At 39.8% G+C, this 17,658-nt stretch overlaps 1 protein-coding gene across 3 annotated transcripts in view; it reads left to right on the forward strand.

Moving 5' to 3' along the window:
• Nucleotides 1–17,658, forward strand: part of samd11 (sterile alpha motif domain containing 11) — a 58,456-nt gene that overhangs the window by 10,946 nt on the left and 29,852 nt on the right. For all 3 annotated transcript variants that reach the window (XM_014015739.1, XM_014015740.1, XM_014015741.1), the window contains exons 3-4: nucleotides 4,197–4,372; nucleotides 15,258–15,367. In XM_014015739.1, coding sequence (XP_013871193.1) covers nucleotides 4,197–4,372; nucleotides 15,258–15,367 — 286 coding nt within the window. The remainder of the gene's footprint in view (nucleotides 1–4,196; nucleotides 4,373–15,257; nucleotides 15,368–17,658) is intronic.

Below are 17,658 nucleotides of genomic sequence, written 5' to 3' on the forward strand. Positions count from 1 at the left end.
CACACACACACACACACACACACACACACACACACACACACACACACGCACACACACAGGCTGCGAGGTAACGGCAGACAGGCGCGTGACTCATTAGGCATTCGTCCCCCAGGGAGATTGCCGGGGGGGCGCGTGTGAGGCAGCGAGAGCGCCGCAGCTGCAGGAATGTCACGGGCAGCTACTGCTGTGTGCGTGTGGGTGTATGTGCTTGCTCATGCTAGTTGGAGCCAGCGGCAGGGTGCTGCACCTTTCAGGAAATAACGCAAGGAGAAAGAAGAAAATAACACACACTCATTAGCTCACTTTTCCACCAAGAGCTCATTTTAAAAAGTCTGAGGTAAATTTAGAGAGAACGCTTCCAATTTCTGCTCGGAAACAAATGTCTGCACTCTCCTGGCTAACTTCGACTCTACTTCTGAGCTGATTGTTGGCTATGGTACCACCATGTTTCATTTAAAGCGACCAGAAACTGACATGTTCACAACATCACCCACATGAGTTGCAGAGATTTTAAATTTATGACTTTATTTTTAACATTTCACACTGAAAATGTAATCTGGCGGCAGGGTGGTCACACAGGCCTTAACTCACTWGTTGTCTTTGGGTCAAAATAACCCACAACATCTCATGGGTCGTTATGACCCAAAGGGTGACTGGAGGCATTGCATCATCACATCCCAGATCTTATCATATGTTGACTGTTAAGGCTCTGCTGCCACCTCACTTGGAAGCTAAAGGGCGCAACAGTGGGTTCTCGGTAAGGTGCACCGATTTATTGGCCCCAATTTCCTTAACATTGGGAGATTGCTGGATACTAATGAGAAGCTGATCTTATCCACCAATCTTATCCATTTCTGCAAAGGTCAGAAAATTAGCCACTGTTCCTTTTGGCTCTGCTGTTAGAGAGAGCTGTCGACCAAGTTTGTATTGTTTCAAGGATATTGCTCAGTGTTTTCAATTAAAAAAAGATTATAACATTGAAAGTGTATTGTGTTCTTATAACACATGACAGTGTTTGTTATAAAAAAAAATTGGCCAAAATCAGAATTGGCAGGTCAGACTTTTTAAAGATGGGTGATCGGCCAGAAAACTTCAATCGGTGAGTCCCTTTTAGAGGGCATTGTTAGCTTGTGTACTTTGTCTAAAAAAGTCAAAACAACTTTGTCTGGTTCATTTTGGACTTTAAGTATTAGATTATTTTCCTGTAACAATACTTCAAAAGGTGTTTTTTTTTCCTGAATTAACTGCACCTTGAAACACAACCTGACATTTAATTGCTTTAAATAACTGAGCTGCAAAGTTCAACCAAATCAGCTTTGGCTGTCTTTGTTATTGTATAAGCACCGATGCAGAGAGAATGTAACTACTCAACACCCATATGGTTTGCGTYGTTTTAGTCATAGTTTGTTTGGTGTTCTCATGAGGAATGGGAAGAACTCTGTTCAGCTGTTGAATATAGATCCGGTCTTTTTGTGTCTGACCTGTGATGCCAATAAAAATCACCCATGGGTAATAGCTTTCCATTGAGGTTTTACGTCAGATTGGGGTCATCGTTCTGGCTTATTGTCTCAATGCATATTTGATTTGGTTTATTGGAAGTGTTTTTGAATGTTTAAAAGATTCCCTGATACAATCATTTTACTTCAGTCAAGGCAGTTTGATCGGTGTGTTTGATTATTCAGTATATAGTTGTCTGTATATGTCCATTTTTTTCTTAAAAATATGAAGCCCAGATATATTTCTTGGCTGCTTGACTGTCAGACAGAAAACGTGGGAGGTGATATTCATAGAGGTGCTTTTAGTGGGACTTTTATGAGCGACTTTTTTCCATGGCTGAAAGGAGGTTGACCACACACAGTAAGGTTGCCTCAGCTCAGCGTGCACACACACACACGTGTGTTTGTGCGTGCACGTTCGAACTCGAGAGCTCGGCGCTCTTCCTTTGAGCACTCCTACGTGGGCTGCCCGGGGTGTGTTCTGCTTCATGTTTTGTTTCGGAGAGCCCTCCTCCGTGCTACGGAAGTGTTGCCGGAAGCAGTGGGAGCTCACCCCCAGTTCTGCGTCAGTGCCACTAAAGAAAGGATTGGGGCTTTCCGGGAGGAGAGGGGAGGGAGGAAGGAAGGGATGGGGGCTGTCAGCCTGGGTATGTCACGGCCATGTGGGTGGTTGTCTACACGCGCACACACAGGCGCAGTCACGACTGCTCATAGAAAATCTATTTTTGTATACACTGCAATGCTGCTTACTCCAAGTAAAACCCCCCGCATTTGAGGGGACTTCTAAGGAACAGTAACAGGTGTGTGAATATCTGAGAGTATCTCCACTTTTAGATGTGTGTATGGTGAATTAGTTTACATGAGTGATTTTCCAGAGATGTTGTATAGAATGGACATGCTCAGATGCTATGAATTAATCTTTTTTTTGTTTACTTYCTTGAACGCCCTTTTTGATATTCTGCACTAAAGTCCTCCTATGTGACCTTGTGAGAAGAGACCAGCACTAATCTAAACAAACCTGTCCTGGAGAACAAGTTGTAAAAATCTCTAGCAAGAAAGTATAGAGGAGTTAAAGTCTYTTTCCTGGCAAAACACAGGAAAAGAGAAATGTGCAGAACCCTGTGGCCTGTTCATCCTGAGGGATGTTTTCATCCTTCTCCCCCCGCCCCCCCCCCCAAACTTGTTTTAATGTCTGCCATTTGAGATACTCCAGAGGGGCTGCACCTGTTTGCCTCTTGGCTAGGAGCCCCCATATCCCTCCTCCTGCCCCCGCCTGCCACTCAAGCTTCTGCACCTCCTGGGATGGATGGAGCGAGGGAAGGAGGGGAAGGGGGAGGAGTGTGGGGTTGCGTGTGGTGGAAGGGATAGCTGCAGGGCTCGAAGGCGTCCGGGAATAAGAGCAGAGATGTAGGCTCAGAGTGAAAGAGAATCTAGTTTCAAATCCAAGTCCACTCTCCTGCACTGGACAGACTTTCCTTCTGTGRAGCTTTTTCTCTTTCATGCGTTGACCCTCCACATTCTCTTTTATTTCTGTATTTTCTCTCTCTACAGTCCCACAGCTATCCTCTCCTCCTTCTCTGTGTTAGCTTGTCTCCTCACCCTATTGTTCATTTGCTCTTCTTCAATTTCTGACTCATTCTGCTTTACTTTCACCGTCTCTCACTCCTCCGAGCAAGCTAATTCCTCTGCTCTCCTTTCTCCCTTTTCGCTCGTGACTCTGTGAAAGGGCCACGGAAATCCGCAGTGACCTCTACAGGTCACAGTAAAGGTCACTCCCTTTACTCTCCTGAGGCCACACTCGCATCTCATCTGCTGTTTTCTCTTGTCGGCCGTGAACACACCGTGTACAAACCAACCCTTATTACTTTTATTTAGAATTATAAGAAGTAAAGATGGAATAATTCCTTATGTAACAGAATCTAAAGCTTTGATTGTCACCTGGTCCACATCTGGCCCACAAGCTCAATCCATCTGGGCTACAAAATATTAAATTATTAATAAATTACACACACTTTGACACAGCAGTCAGCTGTAGCCCAGGCTATAAAAGATTCATGACAGTAGTGCCTTAGCCAATCAGAAGAGCAGTTCACAGCATGTGACCAGGTTTGTAAATGGTCTGTTATCATCATCGGAGTGATGCAGGTGTGGCTCGTTAGCTCAGCAGGATGTACAATTGATTGTATGACAGAAATATGGAATTTGATTCCTTTAAAAGTCACTTTTTTGTCATTAATAGTCTCGGCTAAATGCAGATATTTCACATAYACAAGTAGAGTTAGATGTTCACAGAACTTCCCCTTTTTTAGGTCTTATTTAGCCTCTTATAGTTTAAATGTTATTTTACARAATTAAAATAAAATCAATCCAATTATTTATGCTACAATGGTTTTATTTGTTACTTTAAAGCAGTTTAAAAGTGGATTAATGTATAATAAACTATTTAGATCACTCATTTTACATTTTAATGGCTTTAATCTTTAAAGTGTTTTAATTATAATTTTTTTTCAAGAATGCTCAGTTGATCAGTGCATATTGCCTAATCAAACACTGAAGGTTTCAGCTGTGCATGCAGATTTGAATACAGATTACATCTTTCATAGCTTAAAAAAGAGGGTTTCTCTTGTGAAATAGGAAACTAATCTGGCTGAAAACAGGTGAATCGTGTTGCTAAAGTGTCTCCTTTTCTGTGGTTTCCAGAACCGCGGGCGCCTGGCAGAGAAACGCACCATCCCCCTTCCACCCAACCGAGTGCCCAAGAAGGAACTGGCCTCAATCTTCAGCAGTGACGACAGCGAAGGCAGCGAGCGGGCCGGTGGGGATCATGCCCACATCAAGCAGGAGGAGGAGCTGCATTATAGTATCATGAGAAAGAGGTGAGAGACACCTCTGACTGCATGAGCCACAGCTGAGCTACATCCGTGTTTCATGTATGTGTGTCTCGCCGCTTCTTGTTTGTGCTTTTATACCAGTTCTTTTAACTTGAGTGTTGGCTGTCACATTATACCTGAGAGAAGATTAATCTCAAATCTTTAGGGGATACAGTATATGCAAGATTCCACTGTTTTAGGTATAACTTAAATTATATTGTGTACTTGGAGTCTGTAGGAGTGGAAAAAGGTGAATTCAATCTCTCCAGGTAATGCAAAGATGTGTTTATATTCTTTTTGGGTAATATCTTTCAACCAGATTTCTCTATTTTCTGAGATTTTCTGAACTATTATGTCAAAATATCTGTGATGGAACTGTCAAATAAGGTCTGGACTTACCAACTACATATCTGTGGCTCTGGGTCAGACTCTGACTCCAACATGTTAGGCTGGATGGACAAGTCTTCCTTTGTTGACATCTTTAAACTAATTTGTAAACATTTCTGTGCAGCTAGATAGTCGTAACCCCCTCTATCAAACTAGAATGGACCTGTCTGGAAGCTGCAGGGGGTTAAAACGAGCTGTTTTGGGATGTGCATTAGAAAAGGGGTGAAAGAGGAGCTTGTGGAGTTACAATAAGAAGGAATTCAGACCAACACATTGCAGTTCCACTTTATTTAGACTCAAACTGAATGAGTTAAATGTGAAAAAGATGATTTAAAAGCATGATATGGCTCCTTTAAATGAAATGTCATTTAAGAATAATTTTAAGGTGTTTAAAGTTTAGACAAAGAACAATGTTGCAGAAACAAATGTTCTGCTTTTTGTTTTGGGACATCTTACAGGAGCTGTAGATCTCCTAATGTTGATGTTGTGTTGGTTTGGCTGTTGCTTCTTTCAAGTCTTGACCAGACATTTAAAGACTGAGTCACCTGAGTCACTTTTGTCTTTTGTCTTGGGCTCTGATGGKCWGAAGTTTAATCAGAAATGATTTATYATAAAAGATTAACTGGTATCATTTATCACTATATTTTGAAGCTGTCTTATTGGGTTGCTTTAGATGGTGTACAGATGTAACTCTACATTAACAAAAACACTGTTTTAAATAGTTTTTCTACTGGTAGATTTTTCCAAGACCTACCCACTAAAACTTCAAAGGACTGAACTAAAGCAAAAGGTTTTGTAATTACAAATTTTAGTCAACAAAAACTTGTTTGCAAGTAAAAAAATAAATTCAAATCTTTGTAAAATCACAAATAGTGTTACAGTGAGGTTACTTCATTAAGCTCTATYACATGCTCTTTAAAGGACAAGAACTAAAGCAAATAGTATATTTTTGTTCCTGACATGGTTAGTTTAAAGCAGAGGTTCTCAAACTGGGGTCCCTGGTCCCCCAGGGGTCTGCAAGAGGTATCTTAGGGGTCCTCAAAAATATTTCCTAAATTGTTAATTTGATTTTTATGTTTAAAAATACATGGAGAACAATGAACTAATAAAACAAACATAATAAACTTAATAAAATTATATTCCCATAGCATTTAGGGGTTGAAATGACCATAAATTACCTTTTTAAAACAGCATGGGGTTTATGAGGGGGGGTCCCTGGGATATTTTTCGCCATTGTAAGGGGTCCCCAGACCCAAATGGCTTGAGAACCCCTGGTTTAGAGTTATTATCACATAGATTTTCTGAATATTTGGTTTCTACATATACATATTTATATCATTTATAGACCAGTCACATTACTGACAGATATTATGCTGATTCTGTTCATTGATTTATCTCAAAGTCCCCTGCATCATCATGAGACAACCTTATTACAAATGTGAGGTGTTTTTCATGTCTTGAGACTTGCTTGTGACACGGCAGACAGCACAGCAACTGTGAAGCTTTAAATGGATCCACTAACCTCGTTTAAGAGGGCCTCCCCTCCCCCTGACACTTGTGCCGCTGGCGTGTTAAAATGATAATGAATTTAAAGAACACTTATGACTAATATATCAGGTTTTTACCCTTTGAAAGGCGACGGACTCACTGGAGCCGCAGCTCCGGTCTGTCGTTCGGCATCTGTCTGGGCTCGGCTTTATCCCCCGATGTGGGTCTGGACAAACAGGATAATGGGATGTCCAATCATGAAAATGTGATTTCCATTGACCGCAGCTTCGTAAGTGAGTCGTAGAAGGGTCTTAACAAATTGGATTTGGCCAATGGATGTGAAAAATACAGGGCTTTTGTATACATGAGTGTATCTGTGCTGTCTCATCCTCACATCATCAGGCCTGACGGGAGCAGCGTCACACCCACTCCTGTCTGCTGTGACTGGACTTCTATCCACACATTGAATGTTTCAGGCCAGTTTGTCAAAATTTCCAGTGTGTCAGTGTTTGTTTGGGTATGGCATTATGTTTTAGATCCAACTTCACTCCAGCTCTTGTATAAAGTCAAATCTAAATAAAAAATTGTCACAYTGTGTAGCAAAAAATGGTAGATTGTTGTCCAGTTAAGTCTGGAGACTTTTATACATTGAGATAAATATCCAGGCAYCATCAGAAAGTAATTTTCATCTGTGCTGTTTCCCCTTCGACCATCTATGATGTTCGGAAAATTATTTATTTGCTTGATCCACCATTGTTTCATTAATGCACTTTATCTGCTGCAGAGCAAAGGCCACTTACAAACTGAAGTGCTTTTGAGCAACAACAACACATGTATGTCAGAACTGTGAGCATCTGAACTGTTTGTGGTTTCTGAGAAGCACATKAACCGGTGGGCAGTTTGGTGTTTTTGATACTTTCTGCATTTATTGACAGATGCATTTCATTTTCACACTCCATAGTTTGGTCTTTTTTGGTGTGGAATGGTTAAAATGTGCTTTAACCTTTGTCTGAGTTGTGTTGGAGTTTAATTACTACACATCACTTCCTCAGTTTCTCCTGTCATAATTACTTCGCCCATTGTCACAATGAAACATAGCTGCGGTTTGGATTAGCTGCTCCCAGAAACAGCCAATCACATTGTTTTTTTTATTCTTTTTTTTATGAGAAGACAGTCTCAAGATTAGTTTCAGTTGGCCACAGACAACAAGGCTCGAGTGAAAAAATGGTTTTCTTGCCTAATCACATTTATATAAACTAAAGCAGAGTTTAGGTGCAGGTTTTTTTGGGGATTCAGTCAGACATGCAAAGTGAAAGAGGTAAATACCAGCGTAAATCTTATCTTTTTTGTGTGTGTATGTGTTTTCCAGTGGCAAATTCATTACTGTTTGTAGCTATTTTTTATACCAAAACACTTTTAGACAGCCTGAAAATTGTTTGTAGGGAATAAAAAGAGCTGCAATGGTTTCAGAAATGTGTGTGTCTGGTTTATAGGTGGATCACGTATTTGAATATAGAATTTTAAAAAAAGAAGATTTTCACATTATTGACCAGCTTTGGTTCTTGTTTATTAACAGAGTTTTCATTCTCAATCTGAACTAAAAAAAAAAACACTGATAGAAATCAACCCACTCTATTGAATTTTACATTTTCTCCTCTGAATTTACTGAATAACCGTCAAGGTCCCTTTTGCCAGTAAGGGGTCACAAACAGTGTGATATTACTGGAAAAGGTTCCCATCTAAAGCTCTAATTAGGGAGTTTGGAGGTTTTATAGCTTTTTAGGGGAGTTTTCTGGTTCAAACATCATGGCCTTGTTTGCATGCATTCACCATGGTAACACAGTCAATGTACTGCAGTGGTTGGTTGGACTTTTGCTAGCAGCACTTTGCTTCCATTTAAAATTGTGTTTTTCTTTTCTCCTCAAGCATCCAAAAAGTTGAATCTTTGATGTATATGGAAGCATCAAATTCATCATTTCTAACTCTTGAGAACTCTTTTCATTAAACATAATGTAATTTAACATGAAATATAGAAGTTATCTGTTTTTTTGTGTTTGTCTCCGGGTTGATTTTTCTGAAGACTTAAACTTCATCAATCCAAATGAAAARAATTAACAACAAATGAAGCTAAGTCAGACCTCAATGTATTTTCTGATTCAAATTTACTTTCCTTTCTTCTCTTGCCTGCTTTATCGACCTCATGTCAGTCTGTACAACGGTGAAACGGCAAGAAAAAGTCAAGCTAGGCTACTCTTATTTATTTATCTATTTCTGTATTTATTCATTACCAACTCTTCTTGCAGGGATCACTAATTTGCCTTTTGATTCTGTGAGAAGCATATGTATGCACAATTTGGACAAAATCTCTGGAAAAAAAAGAATCAAATCTATATTCCTGCTTTAGATGTATTATACCATAAAAAACATTTTAATTTAWTAAATAGCGAGACTTGGATATATTTTTGTTAGGTTTGTTTGTATTTGTGTTGCAGACAAGATGCTCACGTCTTTGCCTCGCTGCGCTCTACTTGTGAATATTGCATTATGCCTGGCAGTGTTTGATTGTTGCTCTGGGCCACCTGCGCAGGTTGGAGCTGCCTGCGCGTTCATGTTGTTGTCCTGAACAGATGAAGGGAGCAAACCAGATGTTACACAGCACTTGCAGCCCGTTTGTCTGTCTCCTCTCTGCCTCTGTTTCTCCACCTACGCCCTCACATCCCTGCTGTCCGTCTGTCAGCACTTTCCCAGCGATGGTGTGAGACATGGCGTCAAGGCGCCTGGGCTGCCGACTTGTGCCAGCTCTCACTGTGACCTCCAGCCCTGCCGCCTCAGCTTCATGTGCCAATGCCACAGTTGGACACTACTGGGCATTTATACTGCGCTGACTCCTGGTGWGAACAGAGCAGCCTTTTCATGTTGTTTGGGCTGCATCGTGGATGGTAACAGAAGGGAGCGCAACCCTTTGTAAGAAAAGAGAAAATCCTGGATTAGTCCTTGTATTTTTGTTTTTATTATTAAAAAAATAATAAGATTAGCAATAGGACATTTAATGGGGTGGGATTCTTTAATCACTTCACATTTTGATTAGTTTCTGATTCAGAGGGCTGAGGCTTAATTATAAAACAATTATTGATGCATCATAATGCATCTATAATCTCACATCTAACAAAATCCTGACCCTAGAATTTGTCAGATCTAAAAGAAACAAAAATTAAAATTAGCTCTACAGTATAAAACAACTTTCAAACAAGATTTTCAGAAATAAAAGAACAAAAAAAGGAATCAAAATACCAAGAACTGTGACGTAAGATGATAATGCATCACATGTTATGGCTATCTTATTAAAAATGTTAGGGTTTTTATGACTCTTTTCTTYAGAATGGCTAAGCTAATATTTTTGGCATAGGACAATAGGGATGTAGCAGATTCTGAATTGATTAATAATTGATCATAAGTGCTTAAAATGTAAATTGATTCATCAAAAGGAATGAATGGATTAAAAAAAATTTTTGGGGGGGGGCATGATTTTATGTTTGGAGAGTGGGGTGGAGTGTTTTATGTATTTTTTAATTGCAAAATGTTTTATTTTATATTTTTCTTTGTCTTTTTTTCCCTCTCTTATTTCTATTTTACTGTTGGATGTTGTTTTGTTTTTATTGTTTGATGCGACTACAGATGTAAATTAGCCTTAGGCTAAATCTRGTGCAATGCATCAAATTATGTTTTAACTGCACACTGTCCCGAACAAATAAAATTATTCATTCACTTATTTTATAACTGTAAGTTATGTCTTTAAGAAAAGTTCARTTTGATACTTGATATCTTTTGATCAGAAAAGGATTTGCGATTATGTTTTTATTTATTTTGAAGTTATATTCTATTACTAAGACAACAGACAATTACAGTTTGATACTAGGACAAAAATGCTGATGTTAAAAGAAACATATTTGGYTATAAAATGACAAATATTCATTTTGTTGAAAAAAAATCATAATCGTGACCTTAAAATCTATCATTGAACCAGGGCTTGAGTGAAGTTATTCCTRTAGGATAATTACGATCTGTTGTGGCTCTGAAGAGCAACACATGCCTGTTTGTGCACAAGCTCTGGTTCTCCTCAACATCAACAAATACAAACGTGTATCTTTTGTAATAAAAGTTGCCTTGGATTTTGTAATTCATTTAGCCTTTTCTGAGTTACATAGATGGAATTTTTGACGTTGCTTCTTTGATACTCCTCTGCTTTGCAGTGGCAGCTATCRGCTGTTTTACTTTTTCCTCCTTCGGGTGGAAACATGAACACAACTTGCCAATAGTGTGTCTCTTGTCAACATCATTTCTCCTTATAAAGTAACTTCACAGAAGCCGAAAAACTTCCAAAGATGGGCTTGCAACGCAGAAGGTGCCGATACATACAGACAACCTTCTTCTTCTTCTTCTGTTGTTTTCATGTCATAATCGGTCCGGTCGCTACACGTCCACACTTCAGGGTGTTTTGGTTTGTTCTCCTTACAATGCAACGTTACTTACAACATTAAACTTGAAATGGTTTTTATAAGTGTTATATTAGATGAAATAACATTTTAGAGCAACTTWAGAATTTGAAAAGTCAAGTTCCAAAAGGTTTCAGACTTTGAACAAGAGGGGGTGTTTATGTGACACATTTTTATTCCGATTGGTTGTTTATTCCAGCTACTTATGTCAATGTAAACTACGGGTGCAATGCTACAGAAAATTCACAATTCGGTTCGGTTCAATATTTTAGTCTTACGGTTCGATATTTTTTCGATACAAAAAAAAAGAAATGTCCGCGCCCTTTTTAACTTGTATTAATTTAAATTAAGTATGAACATTTGTTTAACCTCAAAAGTACAGTTTTTAAATTAAATGTTGCTGAAACAGCAAGTTTCTCAGTGGATCTGCACTCAAAAATGCAGCCTAGGTGGAGTAGTCGAACACGGATCCACCGATCCTTTAACACAGAGCATCTTCAGAAGACAAGCTGATAAAAAAAATCTGTATTTTTCGATAAAAGTGTGTATTGAACCTAAAGCACTGTATTGAACGGTTCGATATGGGTACATGTATTGATGCACCCCTAATGTAAACATAGCTAATGATGAGCACCAGTTGGATCCATGGCAGCCTTTGAGTTCACATCTGTGTCCGAGGTCCGCGTGTTTTCTCTCTGCCTGGTGATGAAGTGTCTGTATTGACCAGTTTAGGGATGAGCTGAGTGGAAGATGATTGTCTCCGGTGTGCACCCGAGTGATAAGAGAACAGCTCATGTCCTTCTTAGCCATCARGCCCGGGAGCCTTAATATAACCTCCATTCCGTTCCTTCCAGGCACCCGTCCTTTCCAGTTAACCCTGGCCTTAGGAGCTCCTTAGGGAGCTGTGACTCAGGTGACTGGGTTTTAAACTGCCTCCCCAACCCCCTCTCCATCTTCATGGTTTGAGTATGACCTTGCCGCCACCCACAGAAAAGGGAGGAGGAGGAGCTGAGGGAGGGCAGAGGTGGGTGGGGATAGAGCTAAGCCCTCATTAGCCCAAGCTGAGGCGGGACAGCTCAAGAAAAGTGCGCTAATTACCCGGCTAACAGTGTCCTTGCCGTTCATGGCTTAGAGGAGCCACTTCGCCATGGGATAATAACCCTGTCACCTCTCTGAGAAGTTCAGGATGGCATTATCATGATCACTTTAAATGATGGACGCAGGGTGGTGTTTTAATGCAGCTAGCTGACTGATTGTTTTGGCTGCAGCTTCCCAGACAGGTGGACTTCACTAATGTGGGTTCCGTGTTTTTTTTGCAGATGAAACATACGCGTCATTAAATGGACTTTAACAAACCTTTTTTTTTAGTATCGTATTTTATTTTTGAAGAAAAACATCGGGCTCACACAGGCGCACACAGCTACTAATTTTAACAAGTTACACCCTTAAAAAGAAGCCTGTAATTAGTCAAAAAGTTTGAAGTCRAAGTCCAATCAAGCGTCTCCTTGCCTAGCAACCAGTGGGCTCTGTTTTGTCTGGGTCTGTTTCTGAGTCACTGCTTCTCTGTGACTGAGAGGTGACTGGTGAGGCCAACGTGATGCCCTCAGTGCTACCCTGCAGCTTTTCTGTTAGTGTGTGGAAAACATCTTGGCGACCAGCAGCCTGACATTACAGCGGGAGCCTGTAATCATGGGACTGTAAAAACCCAAAACCAGCGGCCGCAAACAGTGTGGCCTCGTCACGGTGGTGGCAGCTAAGAACCATTTACAGCTCCTGTCCCATAAACTGTGCTTGCCGTATCACACCAGACCTCCTTCATAGATGATTGTGGTTTTAATAAAGATGTCAGTTAAACGTATAAATGAGATTCCTGCTTGTATGACAGGATGCCAATATAATCACACTTGCATGTCTGAAAAGCTGCATATTTTTAGATTTGTTATTTAAACCAAATAGTGGTGACAATGAACATTAATGGGCTGTGGGACATTCTCCCATGTAACAATCTAAAAAAACCAATAAAAGCATGTCTGATTTAAATAAAAATGATAAATACTGAGATTAAGTTTGTAATTTTTTTTCTCATAAATTTTTTGTAAATCAAAGACAAAAGTAACTTGATTAAAAAAATACACAGAACAATATAATACACATAATGCTTAGAACAAAAAGTAAAGAAATGTGTTTTTAGTAGATTATTTCTTTGTTGTAACAATACTACTTGGCAATAAATCTTACACAGGGCACCTGATTGACTAGCCTGGCCCTTGCCTTCCTACGCAGCTCCGCTCAATTCTAGTTTCCCTTCACTGCTCCGTCTGGGACTTCTCCCATTGACAAGGATTTCGCTGGCAGATTTTTAGCCGGGTCAATCAGAGAAGAGAACGTCATTTTTCTGCACAGTGTCTGCTTGTAGTTTATTTTACCTGGACCAATCAGCAAACAGAAGGTGGAGTTTTGAATGACGTTGACTTTCTGCGCAGTGTCCGCTAGTTATTTTAGCATACGGCAGTGGAGGAAGTGAATGAAGCCAGTCCGTGTTGATAAGGCTTCCAAATTAAATTAAATTTGTCTGACAAATCAGCAGCTCTCGTTTACAATCATCTCATTCGGCTCGGTACTTTTCTTCTCTCAGTAGGGTTGTTCACAGCACACGTGATTTCCAGTTAGCTTCTTAGCTTAGCTCCCTTCACAGCGACATACGTCGCAGCCAACTGATCCAATCATTTTAAACTTCAGCAGAGCCCACGCCTCCTGCAAGAAACACTTCTCTATGCATCAAGTCCCCTTGTACGAGGCAAAGTGAAGGACAGGGTCTGGTTTAAACCAGGCTACTGATTGGCAGCACCCGGAGGTACCAAAAGCTCAAAACAAGTGTTGAAAGCAACAGCAGAGTAAGCTGTTTGACAGAAGAAGATTGGGCATGTTTGCAGCCACATAATCGGCTCTGCTCATCCCACAAATGCATGTTCCTTACAAATGTGGCACCGTATAATAAGGAATTTAAGAGACTTTCTGGTACAAGATTAATTACCAAGACACATTGTTATAACAAAGACTTAATCAACAAAACACATATTTCCTTACTTTTTGTRCAAAAATCTATTTTATTTTATTTTCCAGAATTAAGCACTTATGCTGTTCAAAACTGAACATTGACTGATCATTGATTGAAATGAACTGAAATTGAATGTTTCTATTAAATCAACAACACTGACCCAAATAACACAAATGATGCAGGTTTTCATAAAAAATGTTTGCTTTGCTGAAATGTCATACTCCCATAGTTTGAACTTAAACAAATTTGACAGTATTTAAATGAAAAAAAAAAACATTTAACAAAAAATATATATACTTGACCAAGCTGATTTAAATAGCATTTGGATCAGTTCTGGTAAATATATAAATTACATTAATAAAGTCTATAYATTTCATGCCATAGTTTTAAAATTAGGTCATTTTTAGTGAGTAATGACAAAGTTGGAGCCATTTCACGATCTCATGTGATATTGCATGATTTTGTGCAATCTATAGGCACTTATGTTTTGCAAAAAGACTATCAGCTACAAAKCTTATTTCAGTATTTGTTAAATTGACTTGAGTTGTGTTTGCTAAAGTCAACAAGCCGTAGTGTTCATTATAGAGTTTGTCTATTTTTAATGAACATATGTCATAATTGGATWACAGTAAATTATTTTTAGACCTTAAGCTAGGAAATATTCTGCTCTAAAGCCATGCAGATTGTTTGTCATCACATGTAGACTACACTTGTATTTCAGGACTGCAGCGCTCCCCCTCAGATGCTAAGCACCTATTTTCCATCGTTATTCCATTAATGCGATCAGTCCGTAATCAGATTGTGAATGAAATACCTCCAAGGCACAGTTGCAAGGGGAGTTTGGAAAGACAGCGGATAAAAAAAATTTGAAACGACAGAGTGGCTCCAACCATATTCCAGGCTAATCTGCAAACCCTCCCCCTGCTCATCCTCTGGGTGCTGAAAGGCAGAACTGGGTATGGATTTGTTTTTTCTGTTTTGTCTGTGAAGGACCCTCTTGTTCAAATGTAGAAAAGAAGACTTACAAWCCTCATTGTCCCTTACTACAGTTTTATTGAGACGTTTTCTTGTTATATTTCTTTGGACCAGTCATTTCACAGTAATTTATTGGCGTGTTTCTCTAAAACACAACTCGAAAAAGAGACTTAAAAAGGCTTTAAATGGTTAAAAAACTTATAAATTGTGAAWATGTTCATTTGTGCAGTTGTAAGATGAGCAGGGATAGATTCTGAAAGTGCTGGATTCAGTCGTTTGTCAGTGTGTGTTAAGAGCTAGCTGACAGGACGGCCACCTGTAGCTTTTAAGTCTGTGTGAAGGAGTGCATTTTATAGATACAGGTCTGTCTGAAGTTTTTGTGGTAAGTATTGCAAAAACTGAATTAAGAGGCTGTACTTTTTTTTAACAAACTGGTTTGGGCTGTAGGATAGAAGCAGCCTTCTTAAAGTCTCTGTTGTGTGTGTTACAGCCGTGACAGCGACCTCTCTACAATTATCTCCAACCTGCACCACACCAGACAGCACGGGATGCCCGAGGAACAGTCAAGTTCTGACCACATCACCGGTACCGGACACACAGGTAGGATGGAGCCGCATGAGAGTGCGTTTAAAGTTTTATCAATGTGCATGTGGGAGTCACCTGAATTAAAGGCGTTTTCCTTCTTTTCCTCCACTCTTCCCTCACGTTTAGGCTGATATATAGCCACCTTCATATCTCCTGTAACACATGTACATGTTCCATTACTTGTAATTAATTTGTTCAATTGAGGGAATTTAAGATAAGCTCATTACTCATTCCTAAAGGTCGCTCTTAAGTTGATTACTTAATGTTCTTCCAGATTCTCTGCCGCACTCCAGGATTTTTTTAAACCCCCTGTTTTAAATTACGTCTGAATAAATAGCTTTGTTTGCCTGTAATCCAGTTTCATACGAGCAGAGGAGCCATAGTGTGCATGTGTGCTATGCTAAGAGCTTTTCTTGCAGCTTACACTCAGGACACAGACTGCATTTCATTATGGTTATTTGCTAAGTAACTTGTTCGAGATTATTTTGTATTAAAACTTGTATAACATATATTATTTACTTCTAGATTATTTTCATGTACGCTGGATTTTTGTCTCCAGGAAATTTTATTTTGTAAGGTTTTGATTACAAATCACAATACTGAGAGATGTGGCAGTCAGAATGAGCTGATAATGATGCTTATCTATTACCACATATTATTTTAGCTCAATATTTGTTGAAAAGAGTTATTCATTTTATGCTGGCTAATGTTGATTAGCTGTGGTGGCCAACTTGAGTTGGATTTATTCCAAAAAGTTCATCAGTTGCAGATGTACTGTAYATCAAATGTATACTTTCAGAAAGTTAAACTTTGTTAGATGGTTCATGAGATATTTTGCTAACAGAGTTGAYTCCAAGTAAGTAATRGGAACATTTTAARCAAAGATCAGTCAGTGCTCAGAACCTATATTGAGCTTCASTCTCAGCTACTACCACTTCAACAAGCGGAACATGTGTGAAATTGATTGAACTACATCCAGTTGGTGTGCTCTAAGGTCATTTGGCTTTGGCATCCATCTTGAATTAGTTATAGATGTGCATCCAAAGATTTAATTTTAAATTTTTTTCTAACTTGTTTATTATTTTATGAGATACTTTGGTAACAGAGAGACACACAACTACTCACACACAGTCAGGGACATAAATATTGTTGCTCTGGCAGGAAATAATAAGCCAAAAAACTTTAAGATAGATTTTTAATTAGTAACCGAGGTGCCGTCTTTCCTGTGAGACCACACCTTTGCTCCAATCTTGGCCAAAGTCCGACTCTGTTCATTTTTATCTCATTAGCCAAAAGCACAGCAAGTGGCCTAATCACCCCAGACCCAACACCTCCAAACCCTCACCCTGTGGGCTCACCGCCTTTGTCTGCCAGATTAATTGTCCATACGGTGCCTGTGATATGAGGTAGGAGGGGTGGAAGGGGGAGGAGGGCATTAGACTGTTCAACAGCCAGCTCAGACAGTTTCTGACATCCCAGTTTTCGAGAAAGATTTCCACCAAACTTCCTTCTTAATCAGCGGCCAAACTTAATGGTGAAGTCAGAGAATGGTTTTCTTAACGAAGGAAGGAAATAAGTTGATATGTGGGGTGGATGTGGGGTGGTGTGGTGGGGGAGGGTGTGKGTGAACACAGCGTGCCCAACGCCGCGGGAAGTCCAAGACCCTAAAATCTGTCAGTTTGAGCATTAAAGGGAGATTTAACAGGCTGCCTAAGCGGCTAACTTTGTGTCTGTAAACAAGTCCAATCCGATCAGCCACTGGCTCTAATTCTGTCTGCAGTGAAATTAGACACACACACACACACATCCTCAAACACACAAATAACACACTGACATAAGGATGCAAACCTATACAAAATCAACGTGAGTTCTAAACTGGATCCGAGCACACAGGTGGGTGAAAAGTGTACGAAGATTTATTTTTCTTTTTACTTTTTGTACACGTTGTTTTGGCAGTCGGTTGAAGCTTTTGAGGAGGCAGGACAGGTAGATACTCTGGAACTGTGAGAGACGGACAAGAATGATGGAAGAAATATTTAAAGACAGAAGAAAGAGAGCAGAGAGTGCAGTGTTAGTATCAGTGGAGTAACTATGATGGTGCGTGGCATGTGTGTGTCTGTGTGTGTGTGTGCAGAGGTCAGGAGCAAAGGGAAGCAGGCTTGCCGGCTTGTCTCTGTGCTGGAGCAGGCCATTAATTAAATCTGAGGGACAGACAGGAGGGCTGCCTCCCTCCTGCTCTCCCATCCCTCGCTCTCTTCCTCCACAGCCACTGGCTATTCAGAGAGAAGTGGGAAGGAGGCGGGGGA

This window comes from Austrofundulus limnaeus, unplaced genomic scaffold (assembly GCF_001266775.1).
Source record: "Austrofundulus limnaeus strain Quisiro unplaced genomic scaffold, Austrofundulus_limnaeus-1.0 Scaffold134, whole genome shotgun sequence".
In the NCBI taxonomy this organism is placed as follows: Eukaryota; Metazoa; Chordata; class Actinopteri; order Cyprinodontiformes; family Rivulidae; genus Austrofundulus; species Austrofundulus limnaeus.